At 43.9% G+C, this 22,457-nt stretch overlaps 1 protein-coding gene across 5 annotated transcripts in view; it reads left to right on the top strand.

Annotated features, from left to right (window-relative positions):
• Positions 1 to 22,457, top strand: part of CAMK2A (calcium/calmodulin dependent protein kinase II alpha) — a 346,233-nt gene that overhangs the window by 93,376 nt on the left and 230,400 nt on the right. For all 5 annotated transcript variants that reach the window (XM_089682134.1, XM_089682135.1, XM_089682136.1 and 2 more), the window contains exon 2: positions 15,419 to 15,513. In XM_089682134.1, coding sequence (XP_089538260.1) covers positions 15,419 to 15,513 — 95 coding nt within the window. The remainder of the gene's footprint in view (positions 1 to 15,418; positions 15,514 to 22,457) is intronic.

Genomic DNA, 22,457 nt, shown 5'->3' with positions numbered 1-22,457 from the left:
AATATCCCCTTAAACTGTTATTGTTCATCAAAGTGTACAGTTTTCTGCTTGACACACACTATATCATTAAATTCCCAGAGGTCATGCTCTATATTCAGCGCTTTCTTGAATAATATTCTTTAGGGGTAGAATGTTCTACATTTGATACAATGCATCATGTTTTGAAGGTATAACATACTCTGGCAGTTTTCCTCGAGGTAACATTGACTTTGGCACAGTATGCTTAGCTTACTTCTTTTGCTGATACATATTTATGCTGTTTACTGAAGCTGTTGTGGGACCAGAATACCAGTTTTGCATTCTACATTTCAAATATTTGAAACTATGTGACATACAGTTTCTGGTAGTTAAGGAAGAAGAATCGATGGTGGGCATCATTGATTAAAGTTTCTGAGGGCAGTATTACAACTATGTAATTATCTAATGTTTGGTTTTTTTTGCATGTAAAAATTTAAATGTCTGATAAGAAGTTATAAAACCATTAAAAGAAAATATGATGTATATAGCCATGCCCAAACATGACACAAAGACATGTGAAAGAGGAACTGAACTCTAAGGCCCCTTTCACACGGACGGACTGCCCGCCTTTCTGTTTTTCAGGTGGACCAGATCAGACCATCCATTGCCCTCCAGGGAGTGACAGATGTAAACGGACATGTGTTTGCATCCAATCTGCTAAAAACAGACTGATGCGGGATTAATTCTTGAAGATTGGATCGGATGACAGTTGGATGTAAACAGACAGGTGGTCCATTTATATCCAACTGCACATAGAGGACAGCGGGCTGTGTCCGTGTCCGCTACGCTTATGCAAAGACCTGTCATTCGCCTGCTCAGTAGAGATCAGCAGACAGATCCCCCGCTAAGCAGGCGGATCCATTGCCCGTGTGAAAGGGGCTTTAGGCTATGTCTGGAAAAAAGGCAGGGAGTTGGCAAAGGACTAGTAATCAGTATTATCTGTGGTTGTCCTGTAGGCATGAGCGCATGCCCTTTAACTTCAGCACATTCCTTTTTTAGATGGGCTGGTAGCCATTGCTCTATTGTCATCTACATTTATATAAGGGTGGAAGAGTCTAGTTCTGGATGCAACAAGACAGACAAGATGGCCCTGTGACCATGGGAGAGCTCCTCCTGGAGCTTGGAGAGGTGGCTCTGGTGCAAAGGACACATAGGGGTTTATTTACTAAACCTGGTTGACTCAGAATGTTGTCCACTTCTGCATAAAAACCAATCAGCTTCCAGGTTTTATTGCTGAAGCTTAACTGAACAAGCTGAGGTTAGAAGCTGATTGGCTACCATGCACAGGTGCCCAAGATTCTCAGTCAACCAGGTTTAGTAAATAAACCCCATATGGTCTGTGACAAGCACACCATGGGACACTAGTGAGTATGGCAAAATCACCTTTCCTTTAAACCATGTGAGATAGTGGGACAATTACCAGAACAGTTACCAGGACAGTTACTAAACTATGCGCCAGGAATTGGAAGTTGAACTTGTGATGTTCTGCATCTATTACCATGTACTGGCTTGTTGTATGGGACACACCCTTTATTATACCAACGTATTGGCTGTCAAGAACTACTTTTATTAGGTAAAGCCAAGAAATGCCTTGCCTCTTTAATTTCTCTGGGCAGTGTATTTTATGAAGTTACCCATTAGTGCACTGCGGTGTGTGTAAAGAAGAGTAAATTCAGTTAGGAGTGGAGTCATATTAAATGCGAACTGTTTGGTGCAACCTGGTTGTCCACAAAGCTGGTGGTGGCTGTGGGAACAGAGCTACCCTCTTGGAGTTAAGAGATGGCCCCCTCAGGAAATTTCTACCTACAGTACTGCTTTACTACTATTATCATTTGTAATGTTTCCCATAACAGAACAAATCCTCACTTTTTTAATTCAATTTCACTTTAAATTGGTAGGAGCAAGGTCACAGCTTGACTGAAATAGTGCAAATCATTTCCAGCATAACAATAGATTGAATTTAACCTGTGCCATTAATACTGTAAGCACATCCGAGCATCAGCATGAAATAGCATAAATGCCTGTCCTTACCATGAGTGCTGGCAAGGCATCCAACTACCGCAAAAACCCCATCTGAAGGCAACAATCAGTACACAAATGCAACACGCTGACCAGATCATACATTAGGCCAGTGATGGCGAACCCGTGGCACGCGTGCCACAGCCGGCACGCCGAGCCTTATCTGTGGGCACGCCAGGAGAATACCGTATTTTTCGCTCCATAAGACGCACTTTTTTTCCCCCAAAAAAGGGGGGAAAATGTCAGTGTGTCTTATGGAGCGAATATAGAGCGGCCGGTCCGGTATTTCCACCGCCGCCGTGTCAGAATACCGGGCCGGCCGCACAGCTCTGCAGTGGGACCGTACCTGTCCCTCTATCCAGCGGCGCGCTGTCTTCCCGGCTTCTGTAGTGTGCGTGACAGCCGGGTCCCAAGTGCGCATGCGCAAGAAGCAGTGCTCTTTGTGAATGGTAAGGCGGTACCTGGGACACATGACAGATCCCAGAAGCCGCCAGACCAATCACAAAGCGCAGCGCTTCTCGCGCATGCGCACTGGGCATCCGGCTGTCCGACGAGCGCCCTCACTACAGAAGCCGGGAAGACAGCGCGCGGCTGGATAAAGGAACAGGTAAGATAAAAAAAAAACTCTGCGGAAGTAAGAGCGGGTACCTGTCAAATTCAGGTACCCGCTCCCCCTCCCTCCCCAAAGGTCAGCAGTCATCTGTACTGTCCGCAGTCTCTGGTCATCCCTGTGCTGTCCGCAGTCTCTGGTCATCCCTGTACTGTCCGCAGTCTCTGGTCATCCCTGTACTGTCTGCAGTCTCTGGTCATCCCTGTGCTGTCCGCAGTCTCTGGTCATCCCTGTGCTTTCCGCAGTCTCTGGTCATCTCTTGTACTGTCCGCAGTCTCTGGTCATCCCTGTACTGTCCGCAGTCTCTGGTCATCCCTGTACTGTGTCCGCAGTCTCTGGTCATCCCTGTACTGTCCGCAGTCTCTGGTCATCCCTGTACTGTCCGCAGTCTCTGGTCATCCCTGTACTGTGTCCGCAGTCTCTGGTCATCCCTGTACTGTGTGTGCAGTCTCTGGTCATCCCTGTACTGTGTCTGCAGTCTCTGGTCATCCCTGTACTGTGTCCGCAGTCTCTGGTCATCCCTGTACTGTGTCCGCAGTCTCTGGTCATCCCTGTACTGTGTCTGCAGTCTCTGGTCATCCCTGTACTGTGTCTGCAGTCTCTGGTCATCCCTGTACTGTCCGCAGTCTCTGGTCATCCCTGTACTGTGTCTGCAGTCTCTGGTCATCCCTGTACTGTGTCCGCAGTCTCTGGTCATCCCTGTACTGTGTCTGCAGTCTCTGGTCATCCCTGTACTGTGTCCGCAGTCTCTGGTCATCCCTGTACTGTCCGCAGTCTCTGGTCATCCCTGTACTGTTAATTAGTTTGCACTACTGTACGAGTTGTTTTTTCTAAACCAAAAGCTCGATATTTAGGTTTCATTGCAGTGTTGGCACTTTGAAAGAAATAAGTTGGTTTTGGGTTGCAGTTTGGGCACTCGGGCTCAAAAAGGTTCGCCATCACTGCATTAGGCTGTTATGACCATCTTGTGATCATAGTTGGTTGGGTGAGATGGGAACTCTCCAGATGAGTAGTTGAAAAAAAAGAGAAACTTTAAGTTTTTTGTTAATTTATTTCTCAATCCCCCTTTACCCTTTTTGCTAGATTATCCTCAATAAACATACTCACACATCCAGCAAATTCAGCTTTGTTCTGCTGTGATCTTTTGCTCCACTGCTGCACTTGTGGACCGGCACCACCATTTTCCTTTATTACTTCATTGGGAGGTTATGAGTGCTTATAGGTGCCCTAGTGGGGTCTCTAGAGGTGCACTTGCTAACTGTCATGACTTGCTGTCATGCGAAAAATCAGCATTAAGGCATAACTCTAGACTTAGAAGTGAGCTGCCATGAGCACAGCTAACCCTCTAGCAACCCAAGGCTAACTGACTGTACTGTTAACACTAAGCTTTCATGACACTATCACAGTTAGAGAACAACAACTTTCAGATGCGCAGAAATTAGGAACCGGTGCTGCAGATCCCGCTCCGGCATCTACCAACGCAGCAGTTCCTGTCACCTCACTCCCTGTGACATGTCCACTGTTACTACAGTGATTAGTTTTGATACAGGCAAATGCAGCGCAAGCTGATTTGTTCTTAGATCCCCCTACCTTACTCTCACATCTCTGGGAGCCAGACGAGAGGTAGCCCACTCTGGGCCTCTCCTTTCCAGCCTGCACCTGTATCTTCTGCCCATGTTCTCCTCTTCCTTTCTCTCTAGCTTTCCTTTCCCCGGTGGTCTAGTCTAGCTCCTCTCTGCTGGCCAACTCTTAACCTGCTATGGTTTCCTCTCCCCTGGCAGCCTGCTTCTCTCTCTCCCAACCACAGCCCACTCCAGACTCTCCTTGTGGTATCCATGAGCTCTCCTTCCTCTCTCATGTCTCCAGGGGCTTTATTCCCAGTTGCCTTTCCTGCTCCAGGCTCTTGGGTAGCTTCCTGCACTTCTTCCATTATACACTGGGGGCAGGGGTTAAAGCTTGGTACCCAGATGCAATCAATCGGTGTCCTCCTTCTTTCACTTTCCCAGCCACACTGTCCAATCAAGCAGCAGGGAGCAGAGGAATGAGTGGCATGGCCACACAAAGGCCCAGAGAGCTACACATGTCAAATTCAGAATCACAAAACTCATCTATATAGGCCTTTACCTACTCCACCAGGCAAATGCTCCATTATCGTGTTGTATTTGTTTCATGGTAAAATTGTGTCAAAGAATCACTGAACAGATAACTAAAACCAAAGTGTGCAGAGTGACTGCTATAGAGTAATCACTCCCCCTGGGTAACCTCTGGGTTACTTTAAAATGGATAAACAGACAAGTATAAAGATCTATTGTCAAACAACTGGCTGGAAAATTCTACCTATCAATTTCAGCTTTAAACCTGCAGTAAAACATTTGCATTTTTCAGACTTCACTAATATTTTAAATTATAAAAAAAATTAATGTGCACACATATGTAAGATGCGTTGTTGGTGAAGTTTTCTAATAAATGTATAGTTTGGAAGATACTGGAGAGTTTAATAAAAGACCACATGGATGAATTCTTGCTTGAAAAAAATATTTTAAGCAACAGACAGCATGGATTTATGAAAGACAGAAGTTGTCAAACAAATCTAATTTCTTTTTATGAGGGGGTGAGCAAAACCTTGGACAGAGGGGTGGCGGTGGACGTGGTATACTTGGACAGAGGGGTGGCGGTGGACGTGGTATACTTGGACAGAGGGGTGGCGGTGGACGAGCTATACTTGGATTTTGCAAAAGCGTTTGACACAGGTGGACGTGGTATACTTGGACAGAGGGGTGGCGGTGGACGTGGTATACTTGGACAGAGGGGTGGCGGTGGACGAGCTATACTTGGATTTTGCAAAAGCGTTTGACACAGTTCCCCACACATGGCTAATGTGTAAGGTAAAGTCTACGGGCTTGGAAAAATCAGTATGAAAATGGATAGAAAACTGGCTAAAAGATTGTATTCAAAGAGTAGTGGTTAATGATTCATACTCTGAATGGTCTAGGGTTGTCAGTGGTGTACCCCAAGGTTCAATGTTGGACCCTTACTTTTTAATATACTTATAAACAATATAGGGTCTGGGATTAAAAATACAGTTTCAGTCTTTGCAGATGATGCCAAGCTGTCCAGTGGAATAACGTGCTTACAGGATGTCTCCAACTTACAAGCTGACGTCAATGCACTGCTTAATTGGGCAACTATGTGGCAAATGAAGTTTATTATTGATAAATGTAAGGTTTTGCACTTGGGGGCTAAGAATATGCATGCATTATACATACTAGGGGGAGTACAACTGGGGGAATCAATGGTGGAGAAGGATCTGGGGGTTCTGGGAGATCACAAGCTTAATAATGGCATGCAATGCCAAGCTGCGGTTTCTAAAGCGAGCAAAATCCTCTTTTGTATTAAAAGAGGTATAGACTCCAGAGAGAGAGATATCATATTACCCCTGTACAAATCATTAGTGAACCTCATCTGGAATAGGCACTTCAGCTTTGGGCACCAATTCACAAAAAGAATATTGGGGAACTGGAGAAAGTAAAGAGAATGGCAACCAAACTGTTAAGAGGCATGGAGGAGATCAGGTATGAGGAAAGATTAGAGGAACTGAATTTATTCTCTCTTGAGAAGAGGCTACAGCACGGTTATCCAGTTCTCAGAGGGCGTCGATTGACGTCCTCCCAGAACACGCCCTACCACATGTCCCCAGGGGCGCACCCGGCGATGTCCGTGATCACTGTGTCCTACGGACACAGTTGATCACGTGATGTGGTAAAAGGCCAATCACAGTGGCCTTTTACCATGTGATCAGCCATGTCCAATGACACAGCAGATCACCGGTAAATGCAGTTGCTGGTTATCAGCTGTACTTTTCTCACACTGTCGCAGCGTGAGTTAAGTACTGTCGATAACTGGCAATTGATAGAGGATGGATCGACACCAATCATCAGGGCACTGATGATCAGTGCCCACCAGTGCCACCCACCAGTGCCGCCCACCTGTGCCCAGCAGTGCTGCCCACAAGTGTCCAGCAGTGCCACCCACCTGTGCCCATCAGTGCCTAGTAGTGCCACCCATCAGTGCTGCCCAGCAGTGCCACCCATCAGTGCCCAGCAGTGCCGCCAGTCAGTGCCCAGCAGTGCCACTAGTCAGTGCCACCCATCAGTGACCATCAGTGCTGTCCATCAGTGCCACCTATCAGTACCCATCAGTGCCACCTATCAGTGCCCATCATTGTTGCATATCAGTGCAGCAGCATCAGTGCCACCTATCAGTGCCGCCCATCAGTGCTGCCTATCAGTGCCCATTAGTGCTGCCTATTCATGCCACCTCATCAGTGCTGCCTATCAGTGCCCATCAGTTCAGCCTCATCAACACACATCAGTGAAGGAGAAAAATTACCTGTTTGCAAAATTTTATAATAGAAACAAAGAAAAAAAATGTTTTTATTTTTTTTCTCTTTTTTTGTTTATAGCGCAAAAAATAAAACACCCAGCGGCAATTATATACCACAAAAAGAAAGCTCTATTTGTGTGAAAAAAATTATAAAAGTTTCATATTGGTACAGTGTTGCATGATCGTGCAACTGTCATTCAAAATATGAGAGCACTGAAAGATGAAAATTGGCCTGGACACAAAGGGGGTATAAGTGCTCGGTAGGCAAGTGGTTAAACGGGATATAATTAACATGTATAAATACATCAGTGGTTCATATAGTGAACTCGTTGTAGAGTTATTCACCCTGAGGTCATCACAGAGGACAAGGGGGCACTCTTTACGTCTGAAGGAAAAGAGATTTAATCTCCAAACACGGAAAGGTTTCTTCACAGTAAGAGCTGTGAAAATGTGGAATAGACTCCCTCAAGAGTTGGTTCTGGCCAGCTCAGTAGATTGCTTTAAAACAAGCCTGGATTCTCTCTTAGATACACAGAATATAACTGGATACTAACATTTATAGGTAAAGTTGATCTAGGGAACATCCAATTGCCTCTCGGGGGATCAGGAAGGAATTTTTTTGCCCTGCAGGAGCAAATTGGATTGTGCTTTGCTGGGTTTTTTTTTCCTTCCTCTGGATCAACTCTGGGTATAGGATTATAACTTTTTTTTTATGGTTGAGCTAGATGGACTTTTGTCTTTTTTCAGCCAGACTATCTATGTAACTATTTATACATATGTATTGCACAATTCATATACATTGTACTTCTAATTTGCTAAAAATTCAATATATGTGCGTATGTTAGTGCTGGTGTAATTATGTTTTAGGTGTTAGGGTCTGCTGTGTTTTAATTCTTATCCTATAGCTTTAGGGGGCAGCAAATACATTTCTTTTTTCAGATACACTTATTAAAGTGGATGGTTTAGTAAATGTAAAAGTCTGGAATTAATACATTCTTGACATATCACATTATGCAGCAAATGTATAATATTTCAGAAAAGCTCCACCTTGTACAACTAAAAAGCAGTCTTTGAGCTGCTGTCACATAACTTTGCCTAGGCTTAGATGATGTCACCAGTTTGCTGCAGGCAGGAGGAAGTATTTTTTCCAAGCCCTTCCCCTAAACAGGCTGAAACATTGTAATTATAGAAAATCACAGGATAAGCGGCTACCAGGGTTAAAACAACTATCTCTAAACATGCATGCCAGCCCAATATAAAGCTTCCAAACCTGGATAATGCCTAAAAAAGATGGTCATTTTATTCCTGGAGAATAGGAGATGAAGGTATTGTCAGGGGAGTGAGTTAATATATACACTCACCGGCCAATTTATTATATACACCTTGCTAGTACTGGGTTGGACCCCCTTTTGCCTTCAGAACTGCCTTCGTTCTTTGTGGCATAGATTCAACAAGGTGTTGGAAACATTCCTCCAAGATTTTGGTCCGTATTGACATGATAACATTACACAGTTGGTGCAGATTTGTCATCTGCACATCCATGATGCAAATATTCCGTTCCACCACATCCCAAAGGTGCTCTATTGGATTGAGATCTGGTGACTGTGGAGGCCATTGGAGTACAGTAAACTCATTGTCATGTTCAAGAAACCAGTTAGAGATGATTTGAGCTTTGTGACATGGTGCATTATCCTGCTGGAAGTAGCTATCAGAAGATGGGGACATTGAGTTGCTGCCATGTGAATGGCTGATAAGCAATTTATGTTACCAAACAATTGAACAGGTGTACCTAATAAAGAGGCCGGTGAGTGTATACACTTCTTCAGGAGAAGTCTGAATCCATGATGAAATGTGCTGAGCAGGGTCCTGAGTACACTGAGATCAATATGTTGATGGGATATGCATACGCATGGTAATCAAAGTACAGTGCATGGGTCCATCTAACAACGTTTGATCCTGTAGTGCTAGTGCAGCACTTGCAATATGTAAGTTTGTATATATCTTCTTAATAAAAGTCAACAAAATATCTACAGTATGAAGGACTCGCTCTTCTGTTTTACATTTGATATTGCTTGGAGTATGGTGTGTATTAGGAGGAGCATTTACCTGACCATTTACCTGACCTGTGTTGCACTACCTGAGGTTAACATTACCTGAACAAAGCGCTCTTTCACATTCTTACTAAACTAAGAGGTCACATCCATTCAGTGAGTTGGGCCCCATAGGGGGCTGCAATCCTATTAGGTAGTGGTGTGGAAGCACACCTTTTGAGTGAAGAGTGTTTCTTTGTACTGCACAGATTGACGTAGACTGGCAGCAGTAGAGTTAGTGTAAATGTATTGATTATAGTGGATTTTATTGTTTGCACATACAGTATATTATTTGTAAGATTGTTTGTTTTATATATTTCTGATATTTTTTATTTTGCAGTACTAAATTTATTAATCCCCTGTCACCCATTCGGGGTGTATCCACAGCAGGTTGGGATTGAGGGTATGGACCGTATGTGGCACATAGGGGTTATTTACTAAAATTGAAGAGTGCAAAGTCCAGTGCAAATCTACATAGAAACCAAACAGCTTCCAGGTTTTATTGTCAAAGCTTAAGCCCCGGTCACATCAAAACTGATTATGAAATCGTGTGACCTACAGTGAAGTCACACGATTCCAAAATCGGGTGACATGCCGATTTCAGTTGCAATTTGAAAGACATCTGACATAGATGTCTATGCAAATCGCAACAAAAGTAGTGCATGCACTACTTTAGAAATCAGTGCGGCTCTGACCAAGTCGGAACCGCACCAACATGACCGCTCTAATAGCGGACAATAGGGTGCGACTTGGCATACTACTTGCAAGTCACCTGGCATGCAGATCGCATGCCAAATCGCACCCAATGTGACTGGGATGCACCAGATTCTGAGTGCACCAATGTTAGCAAATCTCTCTCTTAGTGTTGCTATATAGTGTTGTATCTATATGGATTGTATATTGTCATGGTAGTATTGTGATGTTCAGTATACATGGACCTAACATGGAAAAATAAATTTGATGCTAGGTCCACTATAACTAGTTTAGTCACTTTTACAGCATATAGATGGTTGGTATAAGTACAGTAACATCCCTTGGGTCATAAAACAAAAATCATTAACTATTAACTAAATGTAGTAATAACAATGAAAAATGAACACTAGGCAATCAGTGAATTGCTAATATAATCCAGGAGACTCTGCAGATCCAATAAAATCACGGTGTACCAGAAGACCTTTAATTTGAGTTTTATATATATAGACAGTGCCTTGAAAAAGTATTCATACCCCTTGAAATTTTCCACATTTTGTCATGTTACAACCAAAAACATAAATGTATTTTATAGGAATTTTATGTGATAGACCAACACAAAGTGGCACATAATTGTGAAATGGAAGGAACATGATAAATGGTTTTCAAAATTTTTTTTACAACTAAATATCTGAAAAGTGTGGTGTGCATTTGTATTCAGCCCCCCTGAGTCAATACTTTGTAGAACCACCTTTCAATGCAATTACAGCTGCAAGTGTTTTTGGGTATATCTCTTCCAGCTTTGCACATCTCGAGAGGGAAATTTTTGCCAATTCTTCTTTGCAAAATAGCTTTGATCTAAACCATTCCATACAGCTCTGGCTGTATGTTCAGGGTCGTTGTCCTGCTGGAAGGTGAACCTCCACCCCAGTCCGAAGTCTTTTGCAGACTCTAACAGGTTTTCTTTTGAGATTGCCCTGTATTTGGCTCAATCCAGCTTCCCATCAACTCTAACCGGCTTTCCTATCCTTGCTGAAGAAAAGCATCCCCACAACATGATGCTGCCACCACCATGTTTCACGGTGGGGATGGTGTGTTCAGGTTGATGTGCAGCGTTAGTTTACGGCCACACATAGCGTTTTGATTTTAGGCCAAAAAGTTCAATTTTGGTCTCATCTGACCAGAGCACCTTCTTCCATATGTTTGCTGTGGCCCCCACATAGCTTCTTGCAAACTGCAAACGGGACTTCTTATGGCTTTCTTTCAACAATGGCTTTCTTCTTGCCACTCTTCCATAAAGGCCAGATTTGTGGAGTGTGTGACTAATAGTTGTCCTGTGGACAGATTCTCCCACCTGATCTGTGGATCTCTGCAGCTCCAGAGTTACCATGGGCCTCTTGGCTGCTTCTCTGATTAATACTCTCCTTGCCTGGCCTGTCAGTTTAGGTGGACTGCCATGTCTTGGTAGGTTTGCAGTTGTGACATACTCTTTCCATTTTCAGATGATGAATTGAACAGTGCTCCGTGAGATGTTCAAAGCTTGGGATATGTTTTTAAAACCTAACCCTGCTTTAATCTTCTCCACAATTTTATCCCTGACCTGTCTGGTGTGTTCCTTGGCCTTCATGATGCTGTTTGTTCACTAATGTTCTCTAATAAACCTTTGAGGTCTTCACAGAACTGCTGTATTCATACTGAGATTAAATTACACAGCGGGAGCTGAATACAAATGCACGCCATACTTTTTAAATATTTATTTGAAAACATTTTTGAAAACCATTTATCATTTTCCTTCCACTTCACAATTATGTGCCACTTTGTGTTGCTCTATCACATAAAATCCCAATAAAATACATTTACGTTTTTGGTTGTAATATGACAAATTCTAGAAAATTTCAAGGGGTATGAATACTTTTTCAAGGCACTGTATAGAACCCTCATAGTTAGGTGCTAGAATGAGGTAAATTTAGTTCTGGGCTCACTGTAGTCAGTGTGGCTATTTGTGATTGTTTAGGTCTGTTCTGTGTTTCACAGGCTGCAGGCTGCAAACGGGCTGTTTGATTATGCCTCCTGCAATCCAGAATTCTCTAGGTGATTCTGGGACATAGGTGTTGAGTCAGGAAAATGAGTAGCATTAATATTTATACTGTCTCAGCCAATCCCTATAGGAGAGTGCACAGATGGGTGCTGGGAAAGTGTATAAATAGTCTGAACCCTGGAGAAGAAGTGTGTTCTCCCTGAAGAGATCATAGCCTAGGGGGGCTAATTGCCCCCTGGGCAAACCTGCCTGTTATTTGTTGTTCATTGCAGTCCCAGCTGGATTGGGTGGGGGGGGGGTCACTTTTTGTTGAAAGTTGCTGAAGCTGCATGAGGGGTCTGTCAGGGAGAAAATGTCTGGAAGACAATGGAAGGCAGCCAATTGTCTGAAGACATTTCTGAGTACAGACAGTTGTGAGAGACCCTTGAGACTGTATGCTTTTGCCACCCCTCTGGTGCTTAAGAGTTAACTTTGTTCAAAGGGGACAGAGTGTCCAGTGTCCTGAACAGCTTTGTCTATTTAATTCTTAGTGAGAAGACCCTACATGGATTTCTTAAGTTGCTACTACAAGGCTCAGTCCACTATCTACTTGTTCAAGGACTTGGCTCATAGTTTTACAGAAGAAAGAGTGTCTTCCTGTATATACAGTACATCATTTTTGAGTATCCCACTCAATTCCCTATAGCAATCCAAGTTAAGCAAAAATAAAAACACCAAAAAAGAGAATAGCCCTGGATTGTCCATTGAGCTGAAGAGTGACTGTGCATCTGGTTGCAGGGCAACTATTGGGAAAAGAACCCTGGCATCTTTCCAGCGGCTCCTACAGGGGTTCTGCTATATATAATCCAATTCTGCCAGGATTATCCGGATTTTCAAAATGGTTCTAGCCTCTTTCTCAAGATTCATTGCTGTGCAACTTCTCCCTCAGAGAGCTCTAAAGGGTGGTGCTTAGAACCTGGGGACACATGGTCTGCATTTTTATAGGCTCAGATTCAGGTTCTATCAGAAAAGAAACATTTGTAGCATACAACATATGTATGAAACTAGCAAGATGGGCTGCCAGAACCATACAAATGCCTGGTTAAAAATTAGAGGAACTTGGGAGAGATTTCTAAATTTTTCAAGGAAAATATGCTGCTCCTAGGGAATCCAGCCTCAGTTTGCTCACCATGGCACACTTTACACCAGCCTTGCCTAGATGGTAACTTAAAATAAGAAGACAAGAAATGGTCAGTGTGGCCTCATACAGGAATTTTTAGGTGTGTTGTAAATTAGGCACAAACATCAAGGAGAACCAAGTAAGGTCTTGAAGTGTTTCAGCTAAAAAGTGCTAAATCATATGTCTAGGATAGCCTTATGATTAAAGCCTAACTCCAGCCTGCAGGGAGGAACCCTAACTATTCCCTCCTAGTCAGCTAGGGGGGGGCTAAGAGCCTGATTTTTAGCTAGAAAGGCTGAGTAGCAGCCTGGGTGTGATAGCTAGCAAGGGTCAAACTTTGGTCAGAGCTGAAAGGCTCGGCAGACCAGCCCTCTGGAATTTCCCCCTGCTCTAGAAATTTGGAGAAAGGTCTAGAAGCAGTGGGTGGATCTGAGGAGTGGCTGATCTGCACTTTTGAGGGAGCCTGGCCAATCACCAACAGGAGGCTTGGCAAGGGGCCAGGACAAACCTTAAAAGTGATTGAGCCTGCTCAGCTGCAGGAGAGTTCGGGTGGAAGACAGAGAGAGAATTTGCGGCTGGAGAGCAGAAGCCTGGGAGGGGGCCCAGATGAAATGAGGGGCTCACCTACAGGCAGTGGAGCTGGGAAGGATGAAAACTCAGATCCTCACCAGCCCCCTAGAGAAAGTACCATCTATGTAGCAGGGAAGAAGCATCCCAGCTAGAAGGTCTGGTAGCAGCAACCAACCTACCAGCCACACAGGAGAAGAACTGAGTGAGTAGACCTGCACCCCCTGAGCCAGATAGGGAAAGAAGCACTCTGGTGGGAAACCAGATTAGCCACCTACTGGGACTGTTGAATCTCTTAAAATGACAGGCACTGGATCCCCTGCTCAGGGATACCTCCAGACAGCTGGGTAAAGGAAGAGGATTTTATCTAGGGTCTTGGGTGGTGCACGAAGCGACGCTGGCTAGCTCTCCAACAGAGCCTGTGTTGCAGTGGAGGCTTGTAAATTGTTCCAGGTTCATTGGTTCCATTGGGCATCCTGTACACCCCTAACCCTATCCCAGTTCAAATCTCTCTAATAAAATCACGAAAACAAAGCCCAAGAACTGACGTCTAAATCCTGGATGCAAGTCTGCGTGAAAATCGTGTGTTATCTGGCTGTGCAGGGCTATAGGGAGACCTGAAATCTTTGCAACTCCTAAGGGGGTAGTGCTACACTGTTTCCCTTTTCTCACTTCCCCCTGATCACACCTCTTCTACATTAGCCCTTTTTTTTTTATTTTATACAACTTTTTTTCCAGCATTTCTTGGTCTGGTCATGTGACGCCACGTGTCATCTGCCTCCAGTGGGGACCAGGTCCTGAATGATGCAGCATTCTCCTGTACGTTAATTACATGCCCCAAGTGGGTCTAATGTTGCTGGCCATCATTCAGCCTGAGAACCTGCATTGGATGGCAGAGCAGAAATGTGGTGACTATATCAACAAAAGCTGTGTTTTTTTTTTTCAACTTGTCCAGGGCATCGCTTAAAAAAAAAAAAAGGGATGGAGTTGGGCTTAGCTCCTTTTAGAATAGAATACCTGAAGGCATTATATGAAACCGGTTGATGTTTGTGTCTAATTAACAATAAACTCTCAGATTTCTTCATGCAGGCCCACATGGACTATTTCTTTTCTTGCAACTTAAGAGGTTGGTCATGTCCCACGATGTAGATTAAATGCCTTTTTCATCTTTAACTGTTGTGTACTTGACAAATTAAAGTGGAAATCAAGGTAATTGTTTTTTTATCTATACCTGATCAGAGTGTCTTAACATTTATGTTATCGCTCTACAGCTATCATTCTTGATATATCAGGCACTAAATCTCGGTTCTGATCAGGGTAACAATGCCTTTGGGCTGTGGAGGTGGCATTGCAATAAACTGGCAGTGATTCCGCCACGTCTGCTCACAGTGTACATCAGAGATAGAAACCTCCAGTGACATTAGAACTTCTTCTTTGATTGATAGATGCTGACTAGATACTAGATGCTAAACGATATCACTTATTATTTAGGCAGTGATGGAGAGGCCCTCTTGGCGTGTCCTGCTCTGCTGGAAGTGGTCATTTGGACTACTTTACCAGTTCACTTAGTAAACGGGTCAGAGCAAAGAGAGATTCAGCTTGGATTGCCCAAATTTATGGCAGGACCCAATCCAGTCCAATTGTAAGCTCTATATTTTTCCTTAAGAAGATGTCTTTAAAGAACATTTTATTTATTGGCAAACAATGATGCTTAGTGTAATTTTTCCACCGTACAATCAATTAACTCTTACATTTAACTTTAATGATCATTCTGATTTGTACATGTTGAAGAAAATCACTAAATAAAGCAATCCATTGACTTTTCTGTCTCTTTTTATTCCCAGGGGAGCTTTCTCCATTGTCCGTAGATGCGTGAAAGTTTTATCTGGGCAGGAGTATGCAGCAAAAATCATTAACACCAAGAAGCTTTCAGCTCGAGGTGAGTGCAGGCTGACAACCTTTATTTCTTTCCAGCTGCCTTTGCCTGATAAGGTCACAACTCCATATGGAATAAATCTAGATCTTATCTGTTTAAAAGAAATTAAAAACCTAGCAGTACTGGATAGAGAAGGCCAGGGGTGTCACGGTGTTGTGTAAGATAAATAGTAAGAGGAAAAGACAATAGGAAATGAAGGATAGGTATTACTAATACAAATTATATTAACATATTATCTGCTACGGCTACTGTAAGCCTTTATTCCCCTGGTTTACCTGCATTTTACCAGGGAAGTTGTACACCAGCATGATTCTGTATGGTATAGGAGACGGTATTTGTACAGCAGCACTTGTACACCCTGAAGTTACTGTAGCTTCAGTCTTTATGCTTTTAGCACAAGACATTAATACTTCAGTACATTTATTCTCCATGCACACTAGGGTTTTTTATTAGCTTAACCACTTCAAGTCTGGACACTTTCACCCCCTTCCTGTCCAGGCCAATTTTCAGCTTTCAGCGCTATCACACTTTGAATGACAATTGCGCAGTCATGCAACTCTGTACCCAATGAATTTTTTAGCATTTTTTTTGAATTTTGACAGATAAAACTTTATTTTGGTGGTATTTATTCACCACTGGGAGTTTTTTTTGCTATATAAATGAAAAAGTCCAAAACATTTTTTAAAAAAGTGTTTTTCTTATAAAATTTTGCAAATAAATAATCTTTCTTCACAAATCTTGGCCAAAATGTATTCAGCTATCTTTTTAGTAAAAAAAAAATAACTCAAATTAGTTTATAACCAAAAATTATAATTTTTCAAAAACATTTTTACATTTTTATTTTATTTTTTTTATATTATTATTCATGTTTTTTTTTTCTTTTTTTAACATACTGTCACCCTAGCAGTTCAGTGTCACCATAGTGGCACTGTACTACTTGAGGGGGGTGTTGAAGATTTTTTTTTTACACTGATTGTTTTTACACCCATAAATCATAAATAATCATTTATCTTTCTCTATGACTTCATTCTTGCAGCCATTAAGAAATACTCTGTGAGCTGTGATTGGTCACAGCTTGTCACATGGTACAAGGCTGCTGTGAATAGCCTTGTACCACATGACTTCTGTGATCATTCACAGATTTCACACGTAGTAAGCAATGATGTCAGAAGTGACGTCTTGCTTACTACCAGGGGCGGACTGACAACTCATGGGGCCCCCGGGCAATAGGGGATCATGGGGCCCCTGTGTTCTTGCCCAAACTCAAAAAAGCCTATGAACAAGGTACCAGGGGCATCTCATGGGGCCCCCTACTGACCCCGGGCCCTCGGGCAGTGCCCGAGTTTCCAAATGGTCAGTCCGCCCCTGCTTACTACTATTCATGTGACAACTGATTGGCCAATCAGTGATCACATGATCAGGACCTCACATAGAGGTCCCATACAGGGATCAGTGTTCCTCTGTGTCCGAAGGCCACAGGCTAAAATGGCGTGTGCCGTTTATGAACCCGCTACTGCACTGCTCCCGTCCGGCCATTTATATACATGGGTCGGATGGGAAGTGGTTAATAAAAGCTAGAAAAAAAAGATGGATGAAAAATGCTGATAATAGCATTTTCATGCCGGCTTGTAGTAGCGTTTTAATTTAGAAGCATTTAGGAGTGTTAGCATTTTATTGGCATTTTTACAGTAGATGTAGAAAAAAAGCTAGAAAAAAGCTGTTAGGAGCATTTTAGTAGCTTTAGTAGTTTTGGAACCTATAGGAGCGTTTAGCGTTTTTTTTTTTCTGCCAGAAAAATGCTCTACAAAAACGATTTTTTTTTTGCTCCTAAACACTGAAGCTTGAAAAACACTAGCAGCCTAAAATACTGTGCATGGACACATAGGATAACAGTATTTAGCTTCTAGGACAGCGGTTCTCAACCTGGGGGTCGCGACCCCTTTGGGGGTCGAACGACCATTTCCCAGGGGTCGCCTAAGACCATCGGAAAACACATATTTCCGATGGTCTTAGGAACCGAGACACCGCTGCTGTCTCCGGCGATGTGTGGGCGGGATGATACGCTGCTCCTGTCACCTGGCCACACCTCCGGGATCGCTCAGCAGCTCCGCCTCCTCGCCGCTGATTGGCCACCGGAACTGTAGCTCAGGAGAGGCACACAGGCGGCCAATCACCGGCGAGGAGGTGGAGCTTGGAGAGGAGGAGCCGAGCGGCAGCGCGCGTAGATCAAAGAAGATCAAGGGAGCTGCCGGAGCAAGTGAAGAAGAGAGCGACCAGAGAAGGAAGACAGCTGACAGGTAAGTGAGAGAGCGAGCCCAGGCTGTCACTAATACTAACGATGGGGCACTATTCCTCCCCCCACTGACACCAACGATGGGGCACTATTCCTCCCCCCACTGACACCAACGATGGGGCACTATTCCTCCCCCCACTGACACCATCGATGGGGCACTATTCCTCCCCCCACTGACACCAACGATGGGACACTATTTCCCCCCCCCGACCCCAATGATGGGGCACTATTCTCCCCTCCACCACACTGACATCAATGATGGCGCACTATTCCTCCCACTGACACCAATGATGGGGCACTATTCCTCCCACTGACACCAATGATGGGACACTATTCCTCCCACTGATACCAATGATGGGGCACTATTCCTCCCACTGATACCAATGATGGGGCACTATTCCTCCCACTGACACCAATGATGGGGCACTATTCCTCCCACTGACACCAATGATGGGACACTATTCCTCCCACTGATACCAATGATGGGGCACTATTCCTCCCACTGACACCAATGATGGGGCACTATTCCTCCCCCCCCCCCGACCCCAATGATGGGGCACTATTCCTCCCCCCACTGACACCAACGATGGGACACTATTTCCCCCCCCCCCTGACCCCAATGATGGGGCACTATTCTCCCCTCCACCACACTGACATCAATGATGGGGCACTATTCCTCCCACTGACACCAATGATGGGACACTATTCCTCCCACTGACACCAATGATGGGGCACTATTCCTCCCACTGACACCAATGATGGGGCACTATTCCTCCCACTGACACCAGTGATGGGGCACTACTCCCCCCACTGACACCAGTGATGGGGCACTACTCCCCCCACTGACACCAGTGATGGGGCACTACTCCCCCCACTGACACCAGTGATGGGGCACTACTCCCCCCACTGACACTAGTGATGGAGCACTATTCCTCCCACTGACACCAATGATGGGGCACTACTCCCCCCACTGACACCAATGATGGGGCACTACTCCCCCCACTGACACCAATGATGGGGCACTACTCCCCCCACTGACACCAATGATGGGGCACTACTCCCCCCACCGACACCAATGATGGGGCACTACTCCTCCCACTGACACCAGTGATGGGGCACTACTCCCCCCACTGACACCAGTGATGGGGCACTACTCCCCCCACTGACACCAGTGATGGGGCACTACTCCCCCCACTGACACCAATGATGGGGCACTACTCCCCCCACTGACACCAATGATGGGGCACTACTCCCCCCACTGACACCAATGATGGGGCACTACTCCCCCCACTGACACCAATGATGGGGCACTACTCCCCCCACCGACACCAATGATGGGGCACTACTCCCCCCACCGACACCAATGATGGGGCACTACTCCTCCCAATGACACCAGTGATGGGGCACTACTCCCCCCACTGACACCAGTGATGGGGCACTACCCCCCCCACTGACACCAATGATGGGGCACTACTCCCCCCACTGACACCAATGATGGGGCACTACTCCCCCCACTGACACCAATGATGGGGCACTATTCCTCCCACTGACACCAATGATGGGGCACTATTCCTCCCACTGACACCAATGATGGGGCACTATTCCTCCCACTGACACCAATGATGGGGCACTATTCCTCCCACTGACACCAATGATGGGGCACTATTCCTCCCACTGACACCAATGATGGGGCACTATTCCTCCCACTGACACCAGTGATGGGGCACTATTCCTCCCACTGACACCAGTGATGGGGCACTATTCCTCCCACTGACACCAGTGATGGGGCACTATTCCTCCCACTGACACCAGTGATGGGGCACTATTCCTCCCACTGACACCAATGATGGGGCACTATTCCTCCCACTGACACCAATGATGGGGCACTATTCCTCCCACTGACACCAGTGATGGGGCACTATTCCTCCCACTGACACCAGTGATGGGGCACTATTCCTCCCACTGACACCAGTGATGGGGCACTATTCCTCCCACTGACACCAGTGATGGGGCACTATTCCTCCCACTGACACCAGTGATGGGGCACTATTCCTCCCACTGACACCAGTGATGGGGCACTATTCCTCCCACTGACACCAGTGATGGGACACTATTCCTCCCACTGACACCAGTGATGGGGCACTATTCCTCCCACTGACATCAGTGATGGGGCACTATTCCTCCCACTGATACCAACGATGGGGCACTATTCATCCCACTGACATCAGTGATGGGGCACTACTCCTTCCACTGACACCAATGATGTGGCACTATTCCTCCCACTGACACCAATGATGTGGCACTACTCCTCCCACTGCAAAATTACAGTTATGAAGTAGCAACGAAAATAATTTTATTGGTTGGGGGTCACCACAACATGAGGAACTGTATTAAGGGGTCGCAGCATTAGAAAGGTTGAGAACCACTGTTCTAGGAGAAGAATAAAATGCTGATGATAGCTTCTAGGAGCTTAAAAAACGCTAGTGTGCATGGAGCCTTAGAGAGTCATGGTGTATGTTTTCATTTGAAAGGAAATCTATAGTCTTTATTAAAGCTTAAAGTGTTACTAAACCCACAACAGTAAAATCATTCTGTATATGCAGTAAAGCATGCTTTTTATTCTCACTGTGGAACCTAAGGGGTTAATCCTCTGCATTGTGTAAAAAGGCTGTTTGATCCTGACTTCTCTGCCCCTCCTCTTATTCAAATGTCCACGATAAGACAGACTGAACCCATAACCTTTCTGCACATGCTCAGTTTAGTGTGTATTGCTAGAGGTTGTTTTTTTTCTTGGGGGAGTGCATGTGATCAGCACAGGGCCAATCAGCACTGTCCAGACAGAGGGTCAGGGGTTTTGCATCCTCCTAGAGCAGAATGAAAACTCCTACAAGCTGAAGTCACAAAACTGCTCTAACTGCTGATGAGAAAAGGGATTTAGCAGTTTATATTTACTAAAATAATTGCATTTCCATGTTGTGTGTACTGTGGGGGACCAAATATAGTGAATGCAGCATCCTGGGTTTAGTAACGCTCCTCTCCTGTACTGAAATTGCTTACTTGGGTTTCACTGTATATTATGATGACGCGCAGAACGAAAACATTTGTTTCGTTTCGGGTCATTTCGTTAAGTTACTAAATTACGTTTTATTGCATTCGTAACAACCAAATTCAAATTTTTGCAATGGATTCAAAGCATCTATCTATCTGGATTCATTGTGAAGAATAGCTGGTTCTGATCTATTTCATGTTAGAATTTCAGAAGACAGCTATATTCTTTCTATTTTTATTTTATTCTATTCCTTTATTTTCTATTCTATTATTTTCTATTTTATTCTATTCATTTATTTTCTATTCTATTCTTTTCTTTTCTATTCTGTTCTATTCTATTCTTTTATATTCTATTCTGTTCCATTTTATTGTATTCTATTCTTTTTGAAAGTCAAAAATTTGTAAGACTGCTATATTCTATTTTATCGTATTCTATTCTATTCGAAATTTGAATTTCAAAATTCGAATTTTGAAAGATGGCTATATTCATTCTATTCTAGTCTATTTTTTTTACTATTCTAATATAATCTTTTCTATTCTATTTCTTTATTTTCTATTTGATTCCTTTTTTTTCTGTTCTACTCGATTCTTTTTTTATTCTAGTCTTTTCAAAAGTCAAATTTTGGAAGATTGTTATATTCTTTCTATTTTACTCTATTCTATTAAATTTGAAATTCAACGTTTGAAATTCAAATTGTGAAAGATTCTATTTTATTCTATTCTAGGATATCTATTGTCGCTGGAGAGGTGGGTATGGATATTACAGTCCCATGGGTAATCGGGAAAAAAAGTTCAGCTAAGGGGATAAATAGTATCTCTCTGCTGTATAATTAAATGCTTGAGCATGTAGCAATAGGTCATATGTTGGTGCTGGAGAGATGAGGTTAGCATATTACAGTCCCATAGGTAGTGGGGAAGTATTCAGCTATTATGGATAGCACAGTTGTGAGGCAGCACTCTATAGAGTTACGCTGGACTCTGCAGCGGAAGATAAAGGAGAGATAGAAGCGCCTGACTAAGTGCAGTATGAAATAATCATTTTATTGAATGTGAAGCCCTTCCTGTGGCATAACGTTCCCGTAGTGATGTCACTTTCGCCCGGCGGCCATCTTGCATTCCAGGCTGGTTTCTACACACGAGACACAGCCCATGCAGGCTGCAGAGGAACCGTTGGGACTGTGAAGACATGGCCTTTACTACAGCCGTGGCCCTCGGTAACCCATCCACCTCCTCCACTCTGTCTCTGGCCCCACTTCCGGATGACATCCCTATATACCAATGCCTGATTACCACTTACCTCTTGTGAGTTACTAACTATTGTGTGCAATAAAATGATTATTTCATATTGCACTTAGTCTGGCACCCCTCTCTCTCCTTTTTTATTCTAATCTATTTTTTCCTATTCTATTCTTTTCTATTCTATGCTTTTCTATTTTATTGTTTTTTTTTACTCTAGTCTATTCCTTTATTTTCTATTCTATTCTTTGATGTTCTATTATATTCTGTTTTATACTATTCTAATTTATACAATTTTTCTTTTCTATTCTATGCCTTTATTTTCTATTCTATTCTTTTTTATTCTATTCTATTTTATTCTTTTCTATTC

Source organism: Staurois parvus, unplaced genomic scaffold (genome assembly GCF_062004578.1).
Source record: "Staurois parvus isolate SC_StPar_1 unplaced genomic scaffold, SC_StPar_1.0 ptg000286l, whole genome shotgun sequence".
In the NCBI taxonomy this organism is placed as follows: Eukaryota; Metazoa; Chordata; class Amphibia; order Anura; family Ranidae; genus Staurois; species Staurois parvus.
Note: the sequence above shows the minus strand (reverse complement) of the source record. Positions and strands in the feature narration are given on the sequence as shown.